At 40.6% G+C, this 27,112-nt stretch overlaps 1 protein-coding gene across 4 annotated transcripts in view; it reads right to left on the bottom strand.

The window, feature by feature from the left end:
• LOC126392868 (partitioning defective 3 homolog B-like) overlaps positions 1-27,112 on the bottom strand; it is a 262,365-nt gene that overhangs the window by 51,009 nt on the left and 184,244 nt on the right. For all 4 annotated transcript variants that reach the window (XM_050048554.1, XM_050048555.1, XM_050048556.1 and 1 more), the window contains one exon: positions 22,919-23,036. In XM_050048554.1, the coding sequence (XP_049904511.1) occupies positions 22,919-23,036 (118 nt within the window). The remainder of the gene's footprint in view (positions 1-22,918; positions 23,037-27,112) is intronic.

Raw genomic sequence — 27,112 nt, 5'->3', positions numbered from 1 at the left:
TAGAAGTCATGAGAGCTAAAAAGAAATCGAGATTTGATAAGACGTAACAACGTCAACATGCATGAACTCTGCCTGGAAGGAACACGCAGACATCTAAACACACAGCCACGGCCATGACCGCAAATAGGTTTTCCAAGAATGTGACCTCTACATAGTAAACTGTATTATTCCAACCATTTCTGCCAACAGCACTGCAACAAGAGAGGCTTTCACACTAGATTAAAGGATAATTTCTATTTCTGCATGTGATATTGATGTGGCCCTTTTCGGAATATGCCAGATGAAAACACATGCAGGGCTTGGATCTCTGGGAGCAATGGCCATTGTGTGTATGTGTGTTGAAAAATGTATATGCCCATGTCTAGATACATATAGACAAAGTATAGCCATTAAAAACAAAGGAATCAAAGGTTTGTTTGTTTTGTTCATAAGTAAAGGTCAGGTTAAATCATGTGTCTTAAAGTAGTTTTATGATTTACAATAAAATAAATAAAAAATACATCTCTATATATCTATTTATAGAGCTAAACAAAATTTAATTAAAGTCTTTTTTCTTTGGTTCTAACACAGATTTAAAAGTAACACATCTACAAACCATATTTCGTCTATCTATTGTATGTGCCCACATATCCTGCACAGGATCGGATTACATTTGAGCTGGAGCCTGTCCCAGCTCACATTGGTAACCAGGTAGGGTATACCCTGGACATGCCACACAGCCCAGACAACCATTTACACTCGCATTCACACCTACATGCAGTTTTAGGTTGCAACTGTACCTGGACTGCATGCCTTTGGACTGTAGAGAGCTTGCGCGCGAGACCAGCGAAAGCACGTGAACACACATTAACGCGGTGCCCATGTCACATGGCCTCGCGCAAGCGCGCACACATGAGCACAGTGCGCAGAGAGGCAGTTAGAGCTGCAGGCTACAATGAGGCTAAAAACAGTTTTTTCCAAACAACTTTTTATGTCGGGGCTTCAGGACACTTGGATCACTACGGACGAGCAATATGGAGATATTTTGTGGTTTCAATTATGTGTTCTGGACGTTTGANTTTTTTCCAAACAACTTTTTATGTCGGGGCTTCAGGACACTTGGATCACTACGGACGAGCAATATGGAGATATTTTGTGGTTTCAATTATGTGTTTTTGGACGTTTGAGCCTCCCTCAGCATATGGGTGAGTAGATAATGGATGAATTTTCATTTCTGGGTGCACTATGCCTTTAAGGTAAAAGTGCAAACCACTGACCCACTATGTCGCTCTGAAACTGTGATTTCAAGTTAAGGAAATTAATTTTTTTCTGTGGTCAGAGCACTCGTCTTCCATGCAGAAGGTCCAGGGTTTGAATCCTGCTGGGGTCGACATCAGCAAAGGCACGCGGTCGCAAGAGACTCCCACCGCCGAATCAAACAGGATCAGATTCCTTGAGGAGGATTCAGGAAAAAGAGAGTAACTCCTGAATCTGAGCCAAGTCCTCATTGAGGGCGCATTTCAAGCCCGTTGTAGACGGGAGGTTCAAGACGTAAAAGCAGATTCAATTTTTTTCTGCATGTGTTTCAAGAGAAATACTGGGATTACTCCAAGCACCTTAAACAGACTCCTGCCTTTTATTTACTGGCTGAACGTGGCACATTTTAGCTGCACAGTGGCATGCAATGCCAGACACACAGTCTCACAGCACTCTGTAATGATGGTGAGATGTTTGGGCTATGACATGAAAAATGGTAAAACTCCTCTTGCTTCCAAATATATATGTGTGTATACTTTAGAAAGACCCAGACATGGTAAATTAATATAATCCAGCAAGTAAGCAAGACATTGTGTTCAAGTTTTACTTTGCTTCAAAGGACCTTTAACATACTCAGGAGTGCAGACTTTTTCGAGGCCATGTCACACCGCTGTTGTCCTGGTAAAACTGCCATTTTGATCAGCTTTCAGCACTTTCCTTTCTTATAGTCTCTGTGGGAAGGAGTTTAGTACCACCACATTTTGTTTTTACCTCCATGTAACAGATGTCAGCTGTGTTGTCAGAGCTTTAATGAAGGCAGTTGAGTGAATGTTTATGCAGAGACACTTCCTGCTGCTACTGTTTCATATCAAAACGTGAAAGGGTTTTATTGTTACTAACAGTGCAGCCTCAGGCACAAGAGTTGTTCCCTGCTAACTTCATGTTTGACAAATAGTTGGTTACACTGACATATGGGGCCCAATTTTCGTGATGACGCAACGTACGGCGCAAGCAGCGCACTGACTGTTTGGTATTTTGCTGATCTTGAAATTTCCTTTCCCCATCTGTATGGTGTTTTGATGACACGCACAGAGCGCACAGAGCGCAGATGGGAGAAGACGCGCACACAGGTGGAAGATTTATGCAAATGAGGCAGCGCAAATCGTGTCTTTGCTGAGAATAGATGTGTAAGAACCACGTCTGTGTCTGGCTTAATGTCACTTTGATGCCAGTCTGGTGATTTTAGCAAACTAAGTGCTTGGAGTAAATGCACAGAAATGACGACACATGATTCGTTGTCCACAGCTTCTATATACTGCATGAAAAGTTTCTCCTAGAGTTCATTAAATCCCTACAGCCATCTGAAGGCAGCGGGGCAGACATGTTGATAAATCTGCAGCCTCTGATTAAAAAAGTGTCACGCCAGAGCGCAGTGCCATTACACACACAATGTTCACTGTGTTCACCTTGATTAAATTACGTGCAAATGACACCAGGCTATTACAGAATAACCACACACACCTATACACACATCAGACTGGCCTGTTATGACTCTGTGTTCTGCCTGTGTCCCTCCCTCCTTTCCAACTTTCTTTTTACCAAAGTGGCTTTTGACATTTTATTTTTAAAATGCAAGGCCACCACTGTGGCACATTTTCCAATATGATCTTCGCTTTACAACTAAATAAAAATCACACCATCTGCCTCTGGCTGCAGATTTGTGCTGCTGTGTGTTCACATTATGCCGCTCTCTGAACAACAATATGATTTCCTGAAGAAGAGTCTTCTCAACTGTTGAGCTACTGTTGTTACACTCCCCTGTGATTAGCTCAGCTGTATCAGAGCTACAGACATGAGACCATTGATGTGACTGGCTTGGAGTGTTTTTTTTTATTACCACACCTTTAGTTATATTATACTTTACTCAGCACTTTTGCATGTTGTGCTGCTCCACCTATATGACTAAACCAGCGGGCGATGCACACACAGTTTGTACACCTAAGACCTACCGCTTCTCACTTGTCCCATGGGATATGTCTTTGTTTGTTTTGTCAGTGGAGCAGGTGTAATACATCAAGTAAGGTGATAACAGAAGCATGGAAGTTTGGCAGAGCTTATCAGTTCTTAAAACACAATTAAAAGAAGCAAACACTGCTTCCTGTGGTGTGCACCAAGGATAACTCCATGTTCTCAAAAGCTACTGGACCACAAAAACATCAGTGAGGTTACTGGTTCATTTGCAAAGACTTAAATCATCAATAAAAGCTTCCTCAGTTCTTCATGTCAGGGCCTAACATGATGAATGCTGTCTCTCACCCTGGGACTCAGGCACAAACAAATTACCAAAGTAGTCATGTGGGGACCCAACAACCACACATTCATGAGCAGTTCAGGATCTTGACCCTCGGCTTTATGAGGCCAGACTGTAGGGAATCATGCATGTTAAAAACAGATAATAAGTCATGACATGTTGACTCATTCAGCCCTGCTGGCGCAGAGAAGACACAAATCACACAAGCCAGTGAAGGAGTCTCTGTGTGTCTCTGTCTCTGTGAGCGTGTGTGGTTTTAAGAGGAAATATGTGTATTCAGACATGCTTCCGCACTATTGAGTTAATGTGAAAGCATGCGTTCATTTTTGCGTGCACTGTGTGTGTGCGCGCTCTGGCATACATGTATGTGTCTGATGTATGTTTTCATCCTTGTGTTCTATTGTGTGTGTGTAACAGACATTCAGCGGTCATCAGACCAGCCAGGCACCAGTTCCAGACAGCGAGGTCAGAGTCATTCACTAATCATATTAACATTCCTCCATAATGACCCAACACATAACTCTCTCTTTTCAGTCTTTTTCTCTTTCCATCCATCTATCTGCATCACTCATGCTTTCCATTTCACCCCCTCCATTCCCAATCTATGTTTCCTTCTTGATTTTATCAGCCTCATCACCTCATTTTCCCTGCTTCTTTTTTGTCCATTTCTGACCCTCGACAGTTCTCTCACTTGTTGACTTTACTCCTGTATGTTTTCCCTTCCTTCTCATTTTTCCTTCATGGATTCTACCTCCCGCTCTCTCCAACTGGCGTCTCATTTCCTCCAATTAAATCCCGTCTCATCTTTGTTTTATCCCGCTCTTTCCACACAAATGAGCGTGTGTATTCTGGCTCTGTCTGATCCACCTGTAGGTCACCAAATTAACCCTGAGGGCACAGATTTACGGGCAAGGATGTGCACCGTGGACAAGGGATTGACATGTGGGTATAGGGTTTAAGGGTGATTATAGTTGACAAATATTTAAAAGATATTTCATTATTACAGTTTTTAATTAACTGTTGCATCATTATTTTCATTAGAAAATCAAGCAGAAAGCACCACTCCAACAGCTTCTGCAATATTGAAACAAGTTTGTTGAACGTTTTCATTTACCTTTATCTTTTTTTTATCTTAATTTGGAGGAAAGACGTGACGCGTTTCTTTTCTATTCTCTGAGTTCAATGACCCAGGGACGTTGATGAGTCATTATATGTGATGCTTTCTTTGGGGGAGTGTATTAAAAATAAAAATATTTGTGCGTGTCATCGGTGTAGTCCTGCGGATTAGTGGTTTTTTTTTTTTTTTTTACAAATTCTGAGGAAATGAACACCAGCACTTCAGTATTCTCAAAATACACCGATTTTTAAAAAGAAAGGAACCGCATACATCAAAACAAGATGTAGAAAACTACATAAACTCTGGGTCATGACTGGAGCTGAAATCTTAAGTTGATTAACTGATTAGTTTATCAAGGAAAAATAGGTCATCAAATAATAATAGTTTGTGTAACTTCTCGAGCAAAACTCGAGACATTCTCTGGTTCAAGCTTCTCAGATGTGCAGATCTGCTGCTTTTCTCTGTCAGATATGACACTAAACTGCATCTAGATATATAGTTTGTCAAATAAGACAAGACATCTAAAAATGTCACCTGGGGCCGTATTCACAAAGGTTCCTAGTACAAAGAGTTGCTCCTAATGATGATATTCTAAGAAAATTCTTAGAATTGTAACGTTTTCTTCTCGAATTTCCTCTTAAAGTTAAGACTGTGTCCCTATAAAGATAAAAGTAATTCACGGAGCATGTTCAACCTTAAAAGAGCTCCTAAGGTGAACAACTGTAAGGAGTAGGGAGAAGGACTTTTAAGAGGCTTAAGAGAAAATGAAAGAAACACAAAGACTTCGGAAAAACATTCTCCAAATATTGGATGACAGTGAGATTAGATCGTGTGGGGATAATATGTGCGGTTGATCTCATTACCTACCTTTCCCACCTAACACCAGAAATAAAATGATCACAACACTAAGATATTTGGGAAACTGGGTGTCCACATCTTGTAGGCTCAAATAAGGGCGTATTTGTGACACCCAATCACATCTGTTAAAAGAAAGAAATCATACCTAGCAACAGGGTCAACCACACCTCCTCACTAAGGTAAAAGTTTCTGTCCCTTCCTTGTTCTGAGAACTTTCCCAAATCACTCCTAAGCTATGACTCCTTACTAAAAGCTTTTAGGCTAAGTTAAAAGTTCTCTGAGAATATTCTCAGGATGTTTGTGAATACAGCCCCTGGAGCTCTGTGAAGTTGTGATGGACCTTTCTGAAAAGTTTCTGACAACTTGTGATTCAAATAATTAAGTTATTACTTGATAAGATAATTTGCAGATACATTAGTCATTAGTTGCAGCCCTAGTCATGGCAGTTGTTTACCACATCATTTTAGACTAAAGCATTTTATCGACTTGTATATAAGTTACCCCTCTCAATCATCACTTATGACCCATTAGAAGCATGTGGCTGTGTATTTTTCAGCAGAGACTCTGCTCTCTGCCTGTATTTTCTTATTTTCTTCTTATTTTGCTATGTTCAAGACATTCCTGGGTGTGTAGGCCTCAGCCAAATAGTGCAGAGGTGAGGTCAGGACATTATAAAAAGGTAGCTACAGGCCTGAAATACACACACAGGACCGATATATGCATTATATGGAGAGATGTCAGAGTGAGGGGGCTGCCTTGGACAGGCGCACCGAGCAGCACCAGGGTCTGGTGCCTTGCGACTCGCTGGTTCCCAAGCCGAGCCCCTATGGACTGAGCTACTGCCGCCCCCAAAAAGACCAAGCTAGTTCCGGAGTTGGCTTTCATTTTTACTTTCCCTGGCAATACTGTTTAGAACCAGTAACCAACAATTCTGACCTTTAACAGGGAGGGAAAGGAAAGAAAGTGATAAAGTCCCAAACAATAATAAAAACTATACTTCTTTCTTTCCACATAAAAAAAATACATTTTCATTCATAGATTCATTCCTACAGAGTCAGAACATTTGTCCTGGTTAGATAAACATCTATTTCTGATCCTAAAAAAAAGAAAAGAAGAAGAAGCAAAACTCTGCGGTTGGATTTTCAATACTTCAGTGGGAAAAGAACAACATGGCAGACTGTTAGATGAAAGCTCCAAGTTTCTGTGGATCAAATGTTTGTAAAGGGCCGCTGCAATTCCATCAGTGCATTGAGTCTTACGGCTGCAAGAGTGTGACAGGGCTATGCTTACTGTAGGTCATCTCAATGCTGCTTTAGGTATTTATACTTGCTTGGATAACGTGTGTGCTCTGTATGAGCGTGTGTGTATGTGTGCGTGTAAGGGGATCTCTATCAACACCAGGTTTGCTTCTACTATTCTCCAGCCAAATCAAATGGAGAGTGTGTGACTTGGCTTAGACCACTCTGAATCAAAATGGTTATGCATTTGGCTTGATGTTCTGCAGTGGCTCTAGCTGCTTTCATATGAGCCCGAAGATATCTCCTCACTACACACACACACACACACACACACGAACACATAATGGTCCTCTTCTGGGAGCCACCTTGACAGGTTTCTGAGTATTCTTCAAACTGGAATCACTTTTGAGATTTCTCTACATTTTCTCAGTGTGCCATTACGCCGCCCCACTCCAGCACACACCCGCGCACACATCAGTGCACACGCCCACACACTATCTTACTCGGTCAGTCGGTGTGAATGATTTAACTGTTAATGGCTCCAAATCTTTGACGATGAGTCAGTCGTTAATTGCTCCAGTCAGTCATAACCACCGAACCTTGCTGAAGATTACCTCATGACTCAGTGTGTGTGCGTATGTGAGTTAAGCTCAATGGTGCAGTGGTCCAGGGGGACCGAAAAGAGACGGAAAGAGAATGTAGGGGAGACAGAGGAACAATAAATGTCTGAGCATGAGAGTATCTCCATTATTGACTGAGACAGCGAGAGGATGTATATCATATCTGTAGTGTGTGCCTGAGTATGTCTACGCTGGTCCCAAGAGAGGCGGCCATGTGTCTGGGTCCACTGACTCGGCACTGATCCCATCTTGTATGACTTGGGGATTACAACCTCCTGACCTGCTGCTGGGCGTGCTCGCATACATCAACACACACGCGGATAGAGTTGTAGAGACGAAAAGCGGAAGGTAGGGAGGTGAAGAAAGGTAGAGAAGGTGACAATTAAGGATGTGGACGAATGTTAAGGAGTGAGTTCCCCAACTTTCATGTAATGCAGAAACTTTTAACTTAAAAAAACTTTCTTAAATAATACAGCTTTGATAAAAATATGGTGCACACTAAAAAGAAAAGCTTGTCAGATAAAGAATATTTGCTCTCCAACTGCTTTGTATTTGCTGTTCCCATCTTCCATCTTATTTTCTCTATCCAGATCTCTCCTTTTCTCCATCTCACAGTTGTTCTGAACCATCAGTGTAAGCCCAGTTTCCTCTCTGTTCCATTAGATTCAGCACATTTGTACCGTTCCAACGTTCTACTTTACCTTATAAGGCCAGAGTGAGTAACAGCGCTGGGCTCAACCCCATGATCACACAGGAAACACCACCGTCTGACTGCAAAGTATGTATTTGTCTGCAGATGCATTACTGTGTACGCATATGTGTGCGTATGATCATGTGTATGTATGCATGTGTGCATTCCTCAGGGCACCACATAACCTTTGCAAGCCAGCTTATCTTAGTCATTCAGATCTCTGCTCACAAACAGTCTGACATATCGTCTTTATTAGCATTCAGTTCTTTGTGCAGTCAGTCATTCCTGTATTCACTGAAGCCAACAAGGGAGTGCAGGTCTTACCCTGCTGTTTCTGGAGTAATGCTGATTTGTCAGAAGATAAATTTATGTTGGAAGTCTCCAGAGATGCCAAAGACTAAACCTTATCCAATATGAGCAATGGGTAAAATTTGCAATCTGATTCAATTCTTAGTCGAATCTGTCAGCAAAGTAAATAAAGAGCTTTTTCTGCAGGAATGCTTAGCGCAAGGAAAGTCCTCACAGCTTTAAAGTCTCTCTCATGCAATTGAGCCGCTAGTTAAATAGAAGTTCATTACGCTGAGGCTGCATTCAGACAGAGAGAGGAATAGAGAGAATATGGTGTGACCAATGGCTTCTAACAGCACTAATGTGTTTTTCCATGAGAAAACCTGTGGTTTAGTGTTTGAATTTGGCAGCGTATGTGTGAGCGTGCGTTTGGGTGTGCAAATATGTAATTATGTTTTAAGTGTGTTCATGTAATGCATGTGTTAGCATGCTGGCTGGCTGAGACTGCTTATATTTGTATCTTTTTCCATGTTTGAATTTGTGGCTTTGTTACTGGTGTGTATGCATGTGATTGTGAGTGTGAGTGTGTGTGTGCTGACTGAGCAAAAAATCACACATTAGGCCTGTTTGAAATGTATCCCCCTCAAATCATCAGATTAGAAATGCAGTCTGTGAGTGTGCTATGCTGGGTGTGTGTGTTTGTGTGTGTGAGCAATGCCAGCAGTGCAGTCTTTGGTGATTGGGTGATGTGGTACAGTATATTGCAGTGGATTTATGGCCACCCAGAACTTGCATTAATAACGGAGACCAAAGAAATATGGCCTTACTTGGTATAGTCGGCATACTGAAAAACAAAACTCTTCATTTTTTTTTTCTGTTTATTTCTTAAATTCTGCATTTCTCATTGCTCTTACTCTGACTACAGACTGACTACATAAGATTTGTTTTTTTCCTCATCTTTTTCTATACTGTAAGTGCCTGAAGTCTGTGACAGGAGAATTAAGTACCAGTATGTATAAATGGATGGACTTATCAATCTTCTCTACCAAACAACAACTGCATTTTATTCCCCAATGTCATATTTAATAGGAAAATAATGATGCTGCTCTTATTGGACGGGGATGAATGGGAAACAGAGAGCTTTAGAGAGAGAGAAAATGCTAAAATAACATTGAACCAAAAAGAGAGAGAGAATGGGCTGAGAGGCAGTTGACAAACAGTTTTTATGTAGAGCACAAACAGCTCTCTTGACCCTGTCCGTTACAACAAAGAGCTCCACTCAGCTACAAGGTTTACTGCTGTCCCTCTCTACTTACGGAGAGTTGGGGTTCGATTCCCTGACAGTCCACCTATAAAACACCCAAGGTAGCACGGCTATTTCTATTTTATAATGGCTGGAATCACACAAACAGTTTAGAGGTCGCGAAGGAAAGAGTTATATGTGTGTGTGTGTGTGTGTGTGTGTGTGTGACAGAGAGAGTGCAGAGAGAGCGCAGGCAAAGGGGTTTGGGTTGGGTTTGCCCCAGCATGACTATGAAACGACAAACACAGATGTTGGCCAAAAACGACTTGACGGTACGGAAAAAATATCAAATTCTAGAGGTTTTAAGCATAATGTAGGGCCTAATTTATAATACATAACAGAATATGTTTTATCTAAGCAAAACATGTTGTTAATGATATCATTTTTAAAGGTAGCTTCATACGCACTATCACCAGTGTGGTCAGAAAGTACAACAGCAGAAGGCAAGGGTGATGATGTGAAAGTAGGGCTGTGGGATAAAACAATGTAGATATACTTTTTGTCTTAACAGATATAATACATGTTTGCTAAATCCTCCAAAAAACACTTACAAGGTTTTAAAACCGTCTGCACACAGAGTTTCACATGCTCCTGACCAGAATTAAGATTTCATTGTCCATTTATTGTTTTATTTATTGACATTATTTTGATTAAAACAGTTTTGAATTTACCTCAGATTTGTAAAATGTTGTGCTGTTTGGTATATATTTTTCAAGATTTAAACTTGTAAAAATCAGTTCTTTTTTGCATGATGATTATCGATATAAACTGATATGACATTTTTTTTATTTTCTATTATGAAAACAGTTTTAGCCATATTACCAAGCCCTGCGTGAAAATACTAATTCCCTGCTTAAACTCAAAGTGCAAGAATCTTAGCCATTTTATATGCAGTCAACAAAGCTGATGTCTACAAACCACAACAACAGGCACTTGTCTTAAATTGGAGATTTAAATATACAACCGGCATGCTAGATTAATAAGTACGTCATTGATACAAATGCCAGTCGCTCTCTAAAACTGAAAACATATATTGATGGGGGAACAGACTTAAACACGACATCAGCAAAGAATCTGGAAACCTCCTGCACATAGCAGACTTGTCACTACAGACAGCAGAGTTAGCATTAGCATATTGAAAGTTTTGACGGCAAACATGTTAGAGTGTGGAGATTGTGGATGTAAATCGGACCTTGGAGCTTTTATCCACTATCGACCAAAAACCCCATCGTAACAGAAATACCTTCACGTTTCACATTCACTAATGCTGTGTCAGCCACTGCCGGTAACAAGCAAATAAACAGCATAAACAAATTAAAGGTGCTACCTACACTAGCCATTCTGATATGTCTGCTAATCGCTAATTTTGGCCCACAACAGACTCCTCATCTCAGTCTGAGCCTGACTGCGTCTCAAACATGTATGGCTGAATCTCTATGTGGTTCCTCTAATGCTACTGCTAGCCTAACACTCGCCATCTTGATGTACACTGCTCTTTCACCGGTCAACCCTTTGTACTCCACACCTGTCTCCATGCTTTGTGTAGTGTATATTATTACCAGTATAAGTACATACTTTACTTATTACTCCCAACCTATAGGTAGACTTAAGGTTGGGTGTTCAGTAAGTGGAGCACATGCTCAGTTGGATTGAGGCCAGATATCACCGTTGGCCAATAACAATACTGTATTACTACTGGTACAGTTTGATGTGCTTCAGCAAAAATCATGTCACTGTTCAAAATATTTGCACCATATAGCAAATGCACTGTACAGTATGTGTGCTGAATGTGAATGCAAGCTTACTTGCACAGGACAGAAATAATCTTCTGTGAAATACTATTAATTTTACATCAAATGCTGTAGGGTAAACCACAAAATGTCACTACAAAAGGTAATTTATCTATTTAAGGCAAACATAAGCAAATGAGACCAGCTGATTCTTCACAGGATACAACCACACTGGAAGAACAGTACCCCCCCTGAAGCATCTGGGTCCTAACCCTAATTCACCCTGCACTCCAAATACAGAGATATTCTCTACAGTGGCACTGTTTCATTGTGCTTCTACAGGATGGAAAAACTGTGTTCATTGTTAGTCACGGGTCTCAGTCGGTGATACTCATGACTAATTTACCCACATACACATTGATCGCGGCACTAAATTGTGTTATCATTGTGAAAAGGCTCTCTGTCTTTGCCCAGGTCAACACTCTGTGTCAGTAACCCAGTATTTCTGACCTATTTAAAATTGGTCTGAGGCTGTGTTTTTCAAAATGGTGTCAAGATCATTAAAAGGGAAGTTGTGGGAATTATGTTTCCCGTGATACTGGGAATACACACATCTGTTGAAGCCTTTAGTTTTTGATAAAAGGGCTAAATGACCAACAAAAAAAGGTGTGAGACAACTGGATGAAAGTGAGAAAAGTGAAGAAACTTTACAGTAGTGAGTTCGAAATGGGCATGAAATTGAGATAAAAATAAGAAAATGTTATGGGAATCGCATGCTGGGATTTTCCCAAATCCTATTGTGAATCAGACAATGCTTTGCCTGTCTCTGGGTGGTAACAGTTACAAGGTTAGAGAGGAAAATTGGACCCAGTTCAGAGGACTGGAACCTTGAACCCAAAGACAAAGAGAATTCCAGAAACACACACACACACACACACACACACACACACACACACACACACACACACAGAAATGAACACAAAATAAAACACAGAGGGAGACACACAAACAGATGCATGCACAGCAGTCTACATGTTGTACAGGACCGGACACAGTTCTGACAGTACAGGGAATTCAGTCTCGATCAACAGGATATGATACAAGATCCTTTCAGAACCATGCATGAGCAACATTCGGAGGCGGCACAGATGAGCCATTCTGCCAGTTTTATGTCCAGGAGCATTTTGCCATTTTTGATCTTCACTGCCAATAACAACCAGACTGAATTCACTCCAGATGTTTCACTAGACTTGTTGAAGGCAATAGTGCCCCCTGCTTATAAATGTTGCCTGCCCATGATTATCTTTAGAGGAAGGCAAATAAAAAAAAAGGACCGCTACTGACAATAGCAATTCCATCCTTTAGGTGCAACACAAAGAACAAGAGAGAGTCAATAAAAGATTATGGAGGCATGGATAACTTCTGTATCAGTAACAATCACAAAGGTACATACTGTAAAATGTACAAAGGTCAAATCCAGCCATTTATCTACCATACATACATATTCCAAAAAGGTTGTTGCTATGCTTGACTCAAAGGCTGACAAAATTTCTTACACAAACAATTTTGGTGTAACAACTGTAGTTTTAGACCACAATGAAGTTCTTCTGTCATCTCTACTAAATTCTTGGTACGTGATTTCATAACAAAACAGTGAACTTACTGGTTTTGTGGAAGATCTGAAACACACATAACCTAGAAATATAGTGTTGGACACCAACATGACAGTAGTTTGTTTATGTTTATTCAAATAAGTCATTGTTTTGGACAGGAGCATGACTGAGGGACTTGACTTATCGCCAGGCTCTAAACTTATTACTTTACACAAGCACTGCATGTGTGCTTGCGTGCCTGTTTTTATGTGAGCAATGGAGAAATGGAATATCAAATTAGTAAATGAAAAACTTCTGACTGTCTGGTTGGAAACTGTTCAGAGTGATTTCAAAGCTCTATTAGACGTTAGAGAACTTTATATTGACTGGGAAAAAAAAGAGGACTACAGGGAACAGCTGGGAACGAACACACACACACACACACACACACACAGTATCAGGATCAGATGGGGAAACAGTAACTTTTTATTTTTCCAAGCCCACAAATCCCAATTCTGAGACTTGGACTTTGCATGTTTTCCCTGTCGCTGTGTGTGTTTTTTTCCCCACAGTCCAAAGATTAGATCAAATGGAAATTAGGTAAGAACATGACAGTGAATGCATTGCTCTGTCTAAGTATGTGTTAGCCCTAAACTGGCAACATGGCCCCGCTATACCTCCCCTCTCTCCCAGTGTATGCTGGGACTGGCTCCAGACCACCTAATGCTGAACTGCATGAGTGGATAAAAAACAGTTGGATGACATAAATAAATAGTCAACTGTTGCCAATTGCCTTATTTACGCACTTGTTCTTAAAGCAGACGTCATTCTTCAGTATGCAGACTGGCATATTAAGTACAGCGCAGATGTGCTGTATATAATAAATACATCCATTACATTTCATTATGTCATCTAGCATTATAATAATTTACTTCATTAAAGTGCTGTCCTGTTAATGATTTAGATTTTTGCTTTTGAGGATTAGCCATCAAACTAAACAAAATGGAGTTGGGCATGTTGATGCAGAATTATATGTATAAAAATACAGTAAAAAATATTCACCAGTATCACACACTAATTACCCTGTCACATAGATTTTTTTTCTAGGCAATTTTTAATGACCTAGGCACATTCTAGTCTATCAGCGTAATTTACAAGAGAACCAACCCTAACTGATACAACTATATGAACATGTAAAGTATATTTTACACAGTTGCAGTTAACCCAAAAACCAAATAACTGGCTACAATGTAACTTTTGTCATCACATCACTATTGATTTGAAATATGACAATCACATCAGTGGATTCATTTTTGTAATTGTCGTGCCGTGCATACACGTCACAAATCAGCATGCTTGTTTGGATGATGGAAATGTGCACCTTAGTGGCTGGAAATATTGCCATTACTTTGATTTTGTTGGGAGGAAAGATGACAACAACACTGTTTCTGCAGGTAGTGGTACTAAAACTCTTTACACTGCGAAAAGCATGTCCTCAAACATCTGGTCTGAAACACCTACTATGACAGCACAACAACATGGAGCTCCAGGAAATAAACACCACCAAAGGCAAGCCCTCATTGGCCGTGGAGGTTGACTGTAGCCCTACACTGGCTAAAGTACCTAAACTGGATTTAAATCATGGACAGCTACAGGCTACGAAGAACTAATGAAACTTGTGGATGGGTATGTGGTGGATGAAATGATGCTCCACGATTGACTTTCCATCTTTCGGACAGATCTTTGGAAAAATACTGGTCACAGGCAACAGAAGACCTCAGGTAAAAAAACAACAACAACAACAACAACAACAACAACAACAACACATTTGCAAGCTATCTAGCCTTAGCCATACTTAGTGGTGATTACCCCAAAATTCACATGGAGGTGCACATGAGAAGTCTGAATTTTGAGGAGAAAGGATGCAATTACCAATTTTGTGTGGTGTAATGGAAGAGTAATATGAGCAGTGCAACAAATTACTGTTGGCAGGGAGTAATAAAGTGTTGTTATTACTTTTGAAAAGAGTAACGAGTAATGAGAAACACGCCCAACATTGGTCACCAATCTGCTGCTCTGCCAAAAAAACAACAAACAAAAGAAAGGTAACTCAAACCCTATTACACCATGAACCAACCACAACTCAAAGCGGACTACCCCCTTCGCATTCCAGCAAAGTCAGGAAGCTGAAGCTGAAGCTGAAGCTGAAGTCCTAGCAGCTGCTTTTAACCAAACCCACAGACAAGAATAAAGCAAGAGGCTCATTTGTTGTAAGCCATTTACCAATGGAGAGATGGTCAAGACAGTAAAACAAATATGACATCAAAATGCAAGTGCAAGTCAACCACACCAAGTGACAAGAGAGACAGAGCTGTCATCAGAGGAGAGCTAAATAAGTCTGACTCTGAATTCCAGAATAAAAACAGGGATTCAACACACACATTATAAGTGCTGTCAAGGCTTTTAATGCCAGAGTGGAACTGTGGACCCTTCAGTTTCCAAATGGGGAACACACTAGACACACTTCCAAAAACCTGAAGAGAGTAGCAGAGAATGTGAGGAAAGTATCCCTTTGCATAAAGGGGCATCAGTATTTGACAAGCATTTTCAGGAAGCGCATGACAAACACACTGTCTTCCAATGACATTGGGACTGTAAGATAAACGTTTTAACACAAATATTTATGTATGTGCGTGTTATAGTCGAGGTGCACATGTGAAATGCTAAGCGCTCAGGAAAGCACAGGGGATGAAGAGGCAGCTGATAGAGAAGGAAAGAAGGCAAGGACTCAAAGTAAAACAATAACAGATATGGGAAAGAGGAATGCAGATACGTGGGTGACAAATTGTCTTAATCACAACTCCTCAAGGATGGAGAAAGATAGGAGTTTCCCTTTTTTCCAGTTGACGCAGTGCACTATAATAACTTAAAGGAAAGTGCATGCAGAAAATAGCTTCTTATGCTAGCAAAAAAATTCTTAAAGACATGGTGATATCAGCCCTATAACAAAAAATCTGCAGGGCAGCTAAAAAAAAAAGGGCAAACACTTAGGTGCAGTTTTTCCATGGCTAACTCAAATGCAAGAATACAGAAGAAATTTGAACATTAGCTTCATGGTCTGTTGACACCACCACCACTCAGCTTTTGCTTTCAAGCAGTAAACATGAGCGATTTTTAAAATAACAGGAATTAGACGAAGGACACGGACAGGAAGACAAAGATAAGTGCGTGAATTATAGAGACAGATAAGCAGATGAATCATTGTCTTGTCCTAACTTTGACTCCTATTGGCCAGAACTGGAATAAAACACTTTCATCCGCCTGAGAAGCTGACACATTTGTTCTTGTTTGCCAATACTTGTGGAGGTGGTTTTAACTGGGACTTAGACAGCTAAAAGGCTTTTCTTACTTGGATATGTGCTCAGCTATTTTCAGGTGCACTATGAAAGGGACACATTCAGAGAGTGGACAGAAAAAACACAGAGACATAATGGAGATAAGTAGTCTGTATCTAATGCTGTCCAAGCCTTTGACTCCATAGACAGAAAGCTGCACCCTCTTTCCAACTCCTTTTAAAATCAGAATGTTACCAAATGTAAGAATACAGGTCACTGTAACATGTTAATATAATCAGCAGCTTGTGATTGTTTCATTAACACTCTACAATGTTCCCTGCCCTGTGTGAGACAGCTGCGTTCTCGTCCTAAACATACAAATAAAATACATTCTTAACACCAAAGAAGCAGAAGGTGAAGTTTGTATCCCCACACTTACGAAGACAAATCTGGATACAAAAGTGAATTCCTCCCAGCAAAGACCATCAAGACACCCTTGAGCAAAGCATGTAATCTCCAACTGCTCCGGTGGCTACTCAGTCAAACTGTGGCTGTACTAAAAAGCCTCAGGTGTGCACCTTTGTAACATGAAGAATAAAGAAAACAGGTGCAAAAAGGAGCGTTGGCCTAGAAAACCCTTCACAGGATAAACACATTTTAAGAGATGAAATGAAGGGCAGCAGACATTAGCACTACAGGGTTTCCACCAGTGTATTGCAAGCTTAGTAGCCTCAGCCTGAGTTAACCCCCCTGCCAGGCCTAAGCATGGTTTTTTAAATATATTTTTAAGATGTTTTTTAAGCTAGAACGGTTTTGTTAGAAACATATGAATATAATGATTGGAAGGTAAATGGTTGGTAAATGCACTACAGGATAACAGCAGGTCTGAGATCAGTGTTCTTTACCCTCACACTTTCAACAAGATAATACCACCTAGCAAACTTAGCTAGCTAGAAATTGTCAGTAACTGATAGTTCCTCGGTGATATTTAGGGATAATGTCAAGGAGAAAAAAATAAAAGCCAGAAAACCTTGGGTAGTTTTTTTCAGACAACTAAATACTGGAGGTGATGGTGATGAAGAAGAGACTGCGTGGCTTCATCGAGTCAACAATGTTGTCAATGAGTCTTTGGTAATGGCATTAGTGCAAGAACAGCCAAGTATCAGTGATGTAAATGTTACTTCATGCAGAGGGAAACACCAAGTTGCTTGGTGGAAACCCGAATAAATGGTCAACCTGAAATATATCATATTATCACAGAAACTACAGGGCTCTATCTTATGATGTGTTCCATTTGCACTGAGAAGTTGGATTTTCCGAGCTCTGTCCAACCTCTATCTGTGGACATGTTGCTACGGTGTTTGTATGCGCAATCTATGGCGTAGTATTTGTTGTCTTGGGTTTCCGACTGCTGGAAAACGGTCAACAGATGTGATTGCATTCGCAGCTCAGGTAAATGAAATGCATCATTAATGCTGTTGCTGGCCTGTGCCAGGCCTGATTAAAAACTGATGCATTCGATTTGCACTAGAAAGTCAACCTTTTCAAGTTCCCTGTCTGAAATTTCAACAGGAACACCCCCTGAAGTTGGATTTCTGACTCAGAAAGTTGGAGCAACCTCACCAACCCTAGCCTCGAGATCCAAGAGGCTGCTCAATGTATTAACAGTAATGAAAGCTGTAAGAGTATGTCGTTTATTAGCACTTTTGTGTCATTAAACAGTCATACACACAATACTGTGCAACTTATATCTGGAGACGCTGTGGTGTTTGTACGTGCAAAATATGGTGCAATGCCTTGTTACAAGCTAGTATTGACAACAATGGCTAACTTGGCTATAACTGGTATTGCTATCTGCATCTTGGTTTTAGACTTGTTGTACTGGAATGCAGTCAACTCAGATGTGATGTCATTCCCAGCTCAGACCTCTGACTTCCGAGATAAATGGGATGCAGCAAAAGACACTTGGCTGCCGCCTGGTGCCTGACCACAATCCCCTGTCAAAAGATACTTGCTATCAGGACTAACAACTTCTTCGGGAGAAACCCTGCACTACCTCAGTGAGTTCTTATATGAGGCTTCCATGCCTTTTCATTTTGCATCACACTACAAATTGCCATTGGTAATTCAATGACAAACTGTAAATGAATACGCATATTAAAAGCCCAAAGTACAGGAAAAATTAGATGAAAGCTTTTCATTATAATTAAATCTTACAATAAAGGCTGTGTCACACCGCCCACTATAACAATTGGCTTCCATACCCTCTGTGTAGAACTGTGTGTGAATGTGTGTGCTGCATATGTGACAACAGCAACAGCGCCCTGTTGATTTAGTTCCCCTCTCCTTAGGGAGAAAGTCTGTTGTTGTCTTCCAAAATACACACACCCACCCACAAGCACACAATGCACTCACTTGGATACAAACTTGTGGTGTGGCTTTTGTTGTTTGATAATTGTTTTTAGGCAAACATAATTTTGCTAGCAGAGACAGCTAACCCATAACCATGAATCAATGAGATGGTAATGGAGCCATGGGGGAAAAAACACACTCAGTATACTGTGGCAACATTGCATGAGGAACTTTCTCTCTCCCTTTTTCTTTTTTGTCTCACTCTCTCACTAGACTTAAGTTTCTATTGCTTTTACTTTTCATAGTCATTCAGCAAATCCTATACAAAAAATAAAAACGTCCTAAGGAGAAACAAACAAACCAATAAAAGTAAAATTGAATTAGTTTGCCGTCGGCTTACCTCCATAACCATTACTTCTCCCTCTACACTTCCCACAGAAAGCCAGTCAGGTAAATAATCGCCTCTGCTTTAATTAATAAATGCATCATCCTTAATGAGAGGGGCTTGTTAGGCACTGTGGCAACTGCTACTGGTCTGTTTTTCTTTTGATTTTTTCCCCCCTCCTTTTCCTTTTTTTAACTTTCAAACTTCAAACTTAATTTCCGCCTCTGAAGCATGCTAATTGCTCTCCCTCTCAGCTTTATAAACAACAACAAAGTTTTCTCATTTGGAGCCAGAGAACGGTGTAATGTGTGGCTATCGATCGCAGGGGAAAGGAGATTGCCCCTGGCTGGTCACAAACCAAATGACTTTAAGATCTGAATTAAAGTGGGCCAGGTATAACTTTGGATAAGCACAGTGTGTGGATACAATGACAAAGGCCCTACATCTGAATCATTTAATGTTGAGTTCAGTATTTTGTCACATAAACCTCATCATAAACCACATCATACTCGTGCCACTTCAGCACAATATGAAGTTAAGTAAACTGCTGAGGGGGCTGCAACTTATGATGACTTTCATTATCACTTAATCCGCTGATTATTTCCTTGATCATTCATTTGATCTATGAAATGTCACAAGGTAGTGAAAAGTACCACCACAATACCATGGAAAAAGAGGGAGAGCCGTTAAATTGCTACTTCAGTAAGCTAAAACCCAAATATATTTGTTTTAGTATCACATAACTCACAGAAAAGCAAAACATGCTAGAAGCAGAAAATGTTTGACAAATTTGCTTTTTAGTATAGTACCTTTAGAACCAAAAATAACCCCAATAAACATGTTTATAGTGTTGCTACTGCATACAGTAGTCTTAATGGTAGGAGAGGTTGTTGTTACTCATTGTTCCGTCCAGCTGTATTTCCTCTTCACCGGTGATGCACAGGGAAGTCCGCATCGTGTTTATCATCCACAGAACGGAGTTGCACGCAACATTTTCAGAACAAAAAAAGAACAGGCTGGAGTGGAAGACTCTCTCGATGGGATATTTAAAAATAGCGGGCTTCTCAGGCGACAGCAGGGATTTAATGCTGCTGGAGCGCACCCCAACGACACGCCGCCACATTTATTTCTTCCAAGTAAGGATTAGAAAATATGCAGTTCACATAACATGCTTGAAGATGTCACTCAGGAGAGACGATAAAAACAAATGCAATGATTAAAGTTGTCATATTGAAATTTAAGGTGCGATGATGGATTCACGTTGTCAACTCATTGAGTAACATACAAGAAAACATTCAAACTTAAAAGAACCGGCAAGGGAATTGAAGTACTTTCCTTCCCAGTTGCTAACTGTTAACTCTTAAAGACGAAGAGGCAGCAAAACATCCTTTCATTTTATAGTTATAGTTCACTAATGTATGTAAAACGTGTCACAGTATGAGCAATGGTTATATAACAAAACCAAAACCAGCCACAACTCAGCCCTGAGCAACAGTGTCGACTCTCTATTAACCAGTTACCAGACTGTGGTGTTTCCAGGTCCACCTTTTGGTACTGGTTTGGTCCTAGGTACCCTAACAAAGGGGTGATGGAAAATGGGGACGGTAAGGAACAGTTCTAGTGGTACCATCCACAACTTTTTACAAGGGAAACAAAAAATAACCATTCTAATGTGCACCGAACCGAACCAAACTGAACTGCACTGCTTGGTGAAAACAAGGCATGACACACTAATGGCTGCAGTGAGTGATAGCATGATGCTGACTATACCTGCTAATACTAAATTGACTTAGTGTGGGGACGAAGGATCTCCTGAAATGTTCAGTCCTGCAATGCAAGGAAATAAGGCGATCACTGCGGCTGCTTCTCCGTTCTGCCATGATGTTGTGGAGAGGGTGGCTGCAATTCCCGAGGATGACCTGCACCTTGCTCTGTGTGCGTCTCTCCACCACAGTCACAGATTTATTGGTACAGTATGTAGCGCTGACTTCTACTATACTAACTGTACTTCTTGATGTATAAGCACACAATACTTTTTTCTTACGCAACACTGAGGACTCGTAGCCTGGCGTATTGTAACTCTTAGTAATCCACAATAATGGGGGCGCGCGCACACACACACACACACACACACACACACACACACACACACACACACACACAGCCCAGCTCTGCTCCTCAGCGTGTAAAAACCCTGAGGGCCTTGCTAACATTGTGTAGACAAATCGCACCTTAGATGTAAAAATAATTTTTTCCATTTCTCACAAAGAACACAAACATTTATGTTACTTCTTTTTTAAGTATACCATGATGAGGTCTGACAGCATCCTGGTACAAAGAAGTGAAGCCTCTGACTCTCACTGAAGATCATGGTGCGGTGGTTAAACTGTGATGTGCTGCAATAAACCTGTCCATTTGTCATAGCAGATTAATTTTAGCTCCATTGCGGAGACTCATTTCGGTTGCTCAGGGCGATTTTATTTTTTCCTCAAAGAGCCATGGAAGCTTAAATGTCAGTGTGACAAGAAGAAGCGAGGTGAAACTCAGGAGGCACCTGGCTTTACAGTAATAAAGTGGGTTTTGAAGTGAGACTTCAAGAGACCAAGCGCTGTGTGTGTTCTGGAAAGACAAACTGTACTCAGTGATACCTTTACTGCGTCCCTGAGAGAGCTCTGATTGAGATTTGTTTCTGTTAACTGGGTGGTTTCTAAAAGGGAAAAACAATAAAAGGTCCAAATAGTCCAAATAAGGAGCCTGAAGTCGCCTGCACCACAATGACTCCCCACAGAGGTTTAATATTCACTGACAATAACTAATAAATATTCTAGAATTTCCATGATGTCAACCCTCAGTTTCAGAGGGTTGTTTCACCCATGTTTAAACGTTAAATGACAAATAAGAGTGTTGCATAAATAAACAGTGTCTGAAGAAGTCAACAGTTGTACAGACTGTTAGCAGAGCCACGAAAAAACTGGATAAATCACTAGTCTGGCGCTGAGCTGTTAACATTTGACAGGTTTTGCTGTGCACCTGCCATATTAACAATGTGACCCATACAAACTTATACAGTCTAGACTTTAGGCTTAGAAACATACTTTTGACATTAGCACTGAAAACACAGGCAGCAAGTAGGAGGAACATATTGTCAGCGTTTGATTGACAAAGAGATATAGCAAAATAATGGCACAGCCACAATTATGAAAATAAAATCTGATACCCACAAACACATTTATAATAGCAGCCTTTACATTGGCTTAGCAACAGACAGTAAACAAAGTCACTGCAGGGTGACGAGTGGTACGAGTGTGGGAGGTGATTTCTTGTTTGCACATTAAAAATATACCTGTAATAATGGACTTTTTTTTTGTAGCCTCTTCCAACATGACTCAGCCAGTCTGAGCTCAGAAGTGTATCTGTGACGATATGATTATAATTCTGAGATTTGAAAAATGGTACCTGCAAGGTGACAAGTGAGTAAAACCTCTACTTATCTCCTCTGTGTCTGTGTCCTCAGTGAAAAGTGGGGATCAGTCCTATCAGCTAAATGCCTACAGGAGACATTCAGCACCTTGAGACTGACGACTAAAGGGACTTGATCACCTGACAAACGCAATAAAAGCAGGGATCATTTTGATAGGGGATGGGGAATAAGAAACGTCATAAATGCTCGGTGCATATACACATACTATCTCATAGAAGGACAACCTGATGACGGACAGAATAATGGCTTCTGATTAAGAAATTATAAGTCCGTTTGAGCAACCTGCGTGTCCATGGACTTGCTTTTCCCAAGCTAATGGCAGTGTGCGTGTGCGCGAGTGTGTGTGTGTATGTGTGTGTGTATGTGTGTGTCTGAGCTTACCCTGTGCGCGTCGTTTTCATGTACTCTACGTCTTGGGTCTAGCTCCTCATAAGGCGGCACCATTCCTTCTCTCCTTGCCTGCTGGTATTCTCTTCTCAGCTGCTGGATCCTGTCCACGCTGCCACACACAAACAGAAATGCAAATGGGTTAAATAAGCTTGTACAGAAGGTGAATATGGAGAATTTTCAAACCCTGCAGATATGGTAATGAACCCCCAAAACTGAGTAAACTCAGGGTCACTGTGGGATTCAGGATCTTGAGAGCAACCATGGTCAGTGGTGACTTATTTACAATTTGACGGAAGTCACACTCACAACTGAATCACATCAGTGTCAATATAATGCAAAACACTCTGAGAACTTTGACTGACATTGCCACCAACCAGCTGTCCGGATGATGAGCCCGCCAATAGAAGCCATCTGTTTATACAAACAGCAATTTTTTCCAACATCAGTCTGCAGAGGTTTGACTGCAGGCATAAAAACTAAACAGTCACCTGTGTGCATAAATGTGAACACACTCACACAAAGATCAATCTCTTGATCATTCTGACCGCCTTCATCTTTATCCGTTTCTCCTTCTTTTTCTCTTGCAAAATGCAAGAAAAACAAAAATATAAATCATGTGAATATTCTCTCTCTCTGTCAACAGAGGAAATATTCAGCCCATCAACACTGACCCCTGGGCACGCTCGCGAGTCATGCACATACACACATATTCACACATAATGGAAAACATGGACGGTCATATCACACACATATGAACCATTAGAACTGCAGTGTGCAATTTCATGGACCAAGTTGATGGAAGGAGGAAAAACACACTGATGCACCAACAGGCGATTTACGCAAAGTCAGAGAAATAGCAACACACTTTCTTCCAGTCTCCAAGGCAGTCTGTGAGCCCTCTGAGAGCGTTGCATTACCAGTGCTCAGCATGTCACCCATAATGTCACTTGTAGATATTCATTTGGTGAAACTAGAAAATCTGCAGTCAAATTTTTAACAAATGAAAATCTTAGCAGTACACTAACCCTAAATCTAGACTTGGGCCAGCATTACCACTTTCTACTTTGCCTGCTCTGGAGTGGGGCTTAGTAAAAACTAGACTGCAGGATAGGATATTCCATCCCTACCTTGGTCCAGGTGACAAATCACAGAAATAGTCAGTTTCTGCACACAGCAAACACAAAACCCCCCACAATGAAACATGCTTATGACCATGTTTGTCCAGCCTTAGAGAGACAGAGACATTCCACAGTGATGATAGTAGAGTGGGGGAAAACAGAATTACACAACATTGCAAACCAGAAGTATGCTAATAAAGGCTTAGCATCATGCTTCACAATAAGGCAACACATTCAGGTTGCTAGCATATTTGCAAGCAGACTTACAGAGAGAGGAAAATGGTTCTTAAATACATTTCAAATGCACAATTTCAATTTGATTTTCTATTTTCATTTTTTCCTTACTAAAATAACTGTCACAGAAAACAACTTGCTGTTAATAGAAAACAAAAAAACCCTACACAATAGACTCAATATCCTGAATACAAAGCCCTCATCAGATAATCTACGTGTAGTTAAACCTACGCCTTCAAAATTGTAACATTAAATTTATATTAAAAAAAAAAACACATCCCCATTTTTTTCCCTCACCCATGCTGTTAGTTTGCTTTCGCCCTTCGTCCCCTTCCTCTCATAGAAACCATAAACTCAGAGAGCTGTGTGAATGACTATAATAGCTGCAGCGCTGAAAACACATTATACCCAGTCTCACATCACAAATCATGTCGACTGCATGCACTCTCACCCACACATAGCAGGGAACATGACTTTGTTGAAATGTCCTTTTGGTAGTACCTTGGTGTTTTACTTTTTGTTTAACTGGCTATCTGTATTAAAAAAAACACACATGATGACTGACTATACAGTGCACTACCAGTCTTTCATTCATTCTATATATATATATATGTATTTTTATTTAAACATCACTGGAGGCATGGGAGTGACAGTGCAGATAAAGAGAAGTTACTCATCCTCGTAAGGAATATAGTGTTCCAGAATGGAGAAGGCAGAAAAAGACCTAAGGCAAGATGGCAGCTCATCACATAGACAGAAATAAACACTCGTGTTCATAGGAAATCAATTTACATCCCACATCTTCCTTTTACTCCTGCCCTCACCCTCTGACCACCCCCTTTCTGATTGCATGTGCTTGTGGGGAGTAGTCGAATTCCAAATACGGATTTTTCAACAATGTGTGTTGCACCACAGGCTACCCATAACACCTCACAAACCAGCAACAGAATAAAGTAGTAATCCTCATTAAACTGGATTCCTCTCAACACTCTTGTTGTCAGTGTTTTTATGAGCTTTCTGTTCCACTGTTGGATTCTCATGAAGTGTTTGAGTCATGAGTGGTATCCCATTCTCTTTCATTAGGGGCACTCCAAACTTTGGATGAATTCAAAATTAGGAAAAGGGTTAAATGTGGGAAATAAAACAAAGTGCTGTGATTGCATATAAAGTCAGTGGAAACACATGAGAGGATTCAAACAGACGTTGAAAGCTATGTTGGACGATGGTCAAATATTTTCTTTTCTTCTCCAGTACTGCTCTGTGTTCTGCTCTGCTCTGTTGTTTTTTTTTGGCAGTGCTGTTTCTTGTTTATGCGTCACAGTAGAAATGATTTGTGTCACAAGGTGCTCCAGATGATACACACCTCACACACACACACACACACACACACACACACACACACACACGCTCACGTACCCACACACTAACACACACACCTACACAGCAGCTCACCCTTTGCTCCATTTTATTGACAGAGGGCCCGGGAGAAAAGGGTGGTAAAATGTACACAGCATTCATTTTCTGTCCACAGACAGCATGCACACACATAAGCAAACACACACAAGTGCACACAGTCCCCCACACAAAGGGTACTTTATAAGATTTATGACCTCGCATAAAAGGAAGAGGGTGGGCTCAAGAAGAAATAAATATGATAAACAAAGACATAACACAAACATACACGCACATTCATGCAAATAGTTCCATGACCACAGAACGAGGAAGCTATTGATTAGGTTTAGAGAAACAAGTAAGTCATAAAAAAGGAGACTTGTATGACTTCACTTTTTAACTACCTCGTGGTCATTAAACGCCAACAGGGTTGGTTCATGCGGTGAGAGCCTAACATCATTGCACTGTGCTTGTGCGTGATACAGTAGATGACTCTGTAACTAAAACATGTTTGCAACTGAAAAGCTTTCTGGCCTTAATTATTTAAATCTCACATTAGGAATAACTATGCAATGCATCTTTGAAACATTTGAGTAAAATATTAAAGGGATAGTCACAGTTTTTTGAAGTGGGGGTGTATGACTTATCCATAGTCAGTCTATTATCTACAATTGACAGTAGTCGACAAGCCCCCAGTTTGGAGAAGCAGACAGGAGTACCGGCACAGAAGCATAGCAATGTAGTGCTGTGGACAAAGGCAGCAACATAATGTATTTTAGCCAACTAAAAAAAATAAAATAGTGTCAGTTTAAGTGTACGTTATATTTACGTCATAGGCTGTAAAAATAATGGATTTAACTGATGTCGCCACCTTGGTTTATTCCAGCCAGAAGTGACCATATTTAGACGAGAGAGTAGAGCTGTAGAGGAGCGAAGGCAAGATCTGACTGAGAAGCCTAAGAGCCTGTTTATACGGTTCCATATATTTCTGAAAACGGGTATTTGTGTTTGCACCTTTCATTTACATGTAACCAGCGTTTTTCTCGACGAAAATGGAGATTTTCAAAAACGGCTTCCAAAGTGATTGTTTTTTAAAATATCCCTTTCTGTGGAGACATGTAAACAGGATAGACAGAGATTTTGGAAAAACGATGACGTTGCAACACAGTTCGTGCATGCCCATTAGGCGCCCAGGAACCACAACAATGCCGGAAATATGCCGGGTTGTTCACGTTTTGTTAGCACTTCTGGGACTACTTACGAGCTTACAATTGAACTTGGCACTGCTGCATCAACATCACCGCTACATCAGCAAACTGTGCATGCGCAGAATGTTCTTCTATGTTGTTTGACATATGGCGTATCGCCTGGCATGCTAATTGCAGCAAAAAAACTGCTGTTTTTGCGTTTCTGTGTAAACAGGGATATTGTTTCACAACAG

This window comes from Epinephelus moara, chromosome 7 (genome assembly GCF_006386435.1).
Source record: "Epinephelus moara isolate mb chromosome 7, YSFRI_EMoa_1.0, whole genome shotgun sequence".
Taxonomy (NCBI): Eukaryota; Metazoa; Chordata; class Actinopteri; order Perciformes; family Serranidae; genus Epinephelus; species Epinephelus moara.
Note: the sequence above shows the minus strand (reverse complement) of the source record. Positions and strands in the feature narration are given on the sequence as shown.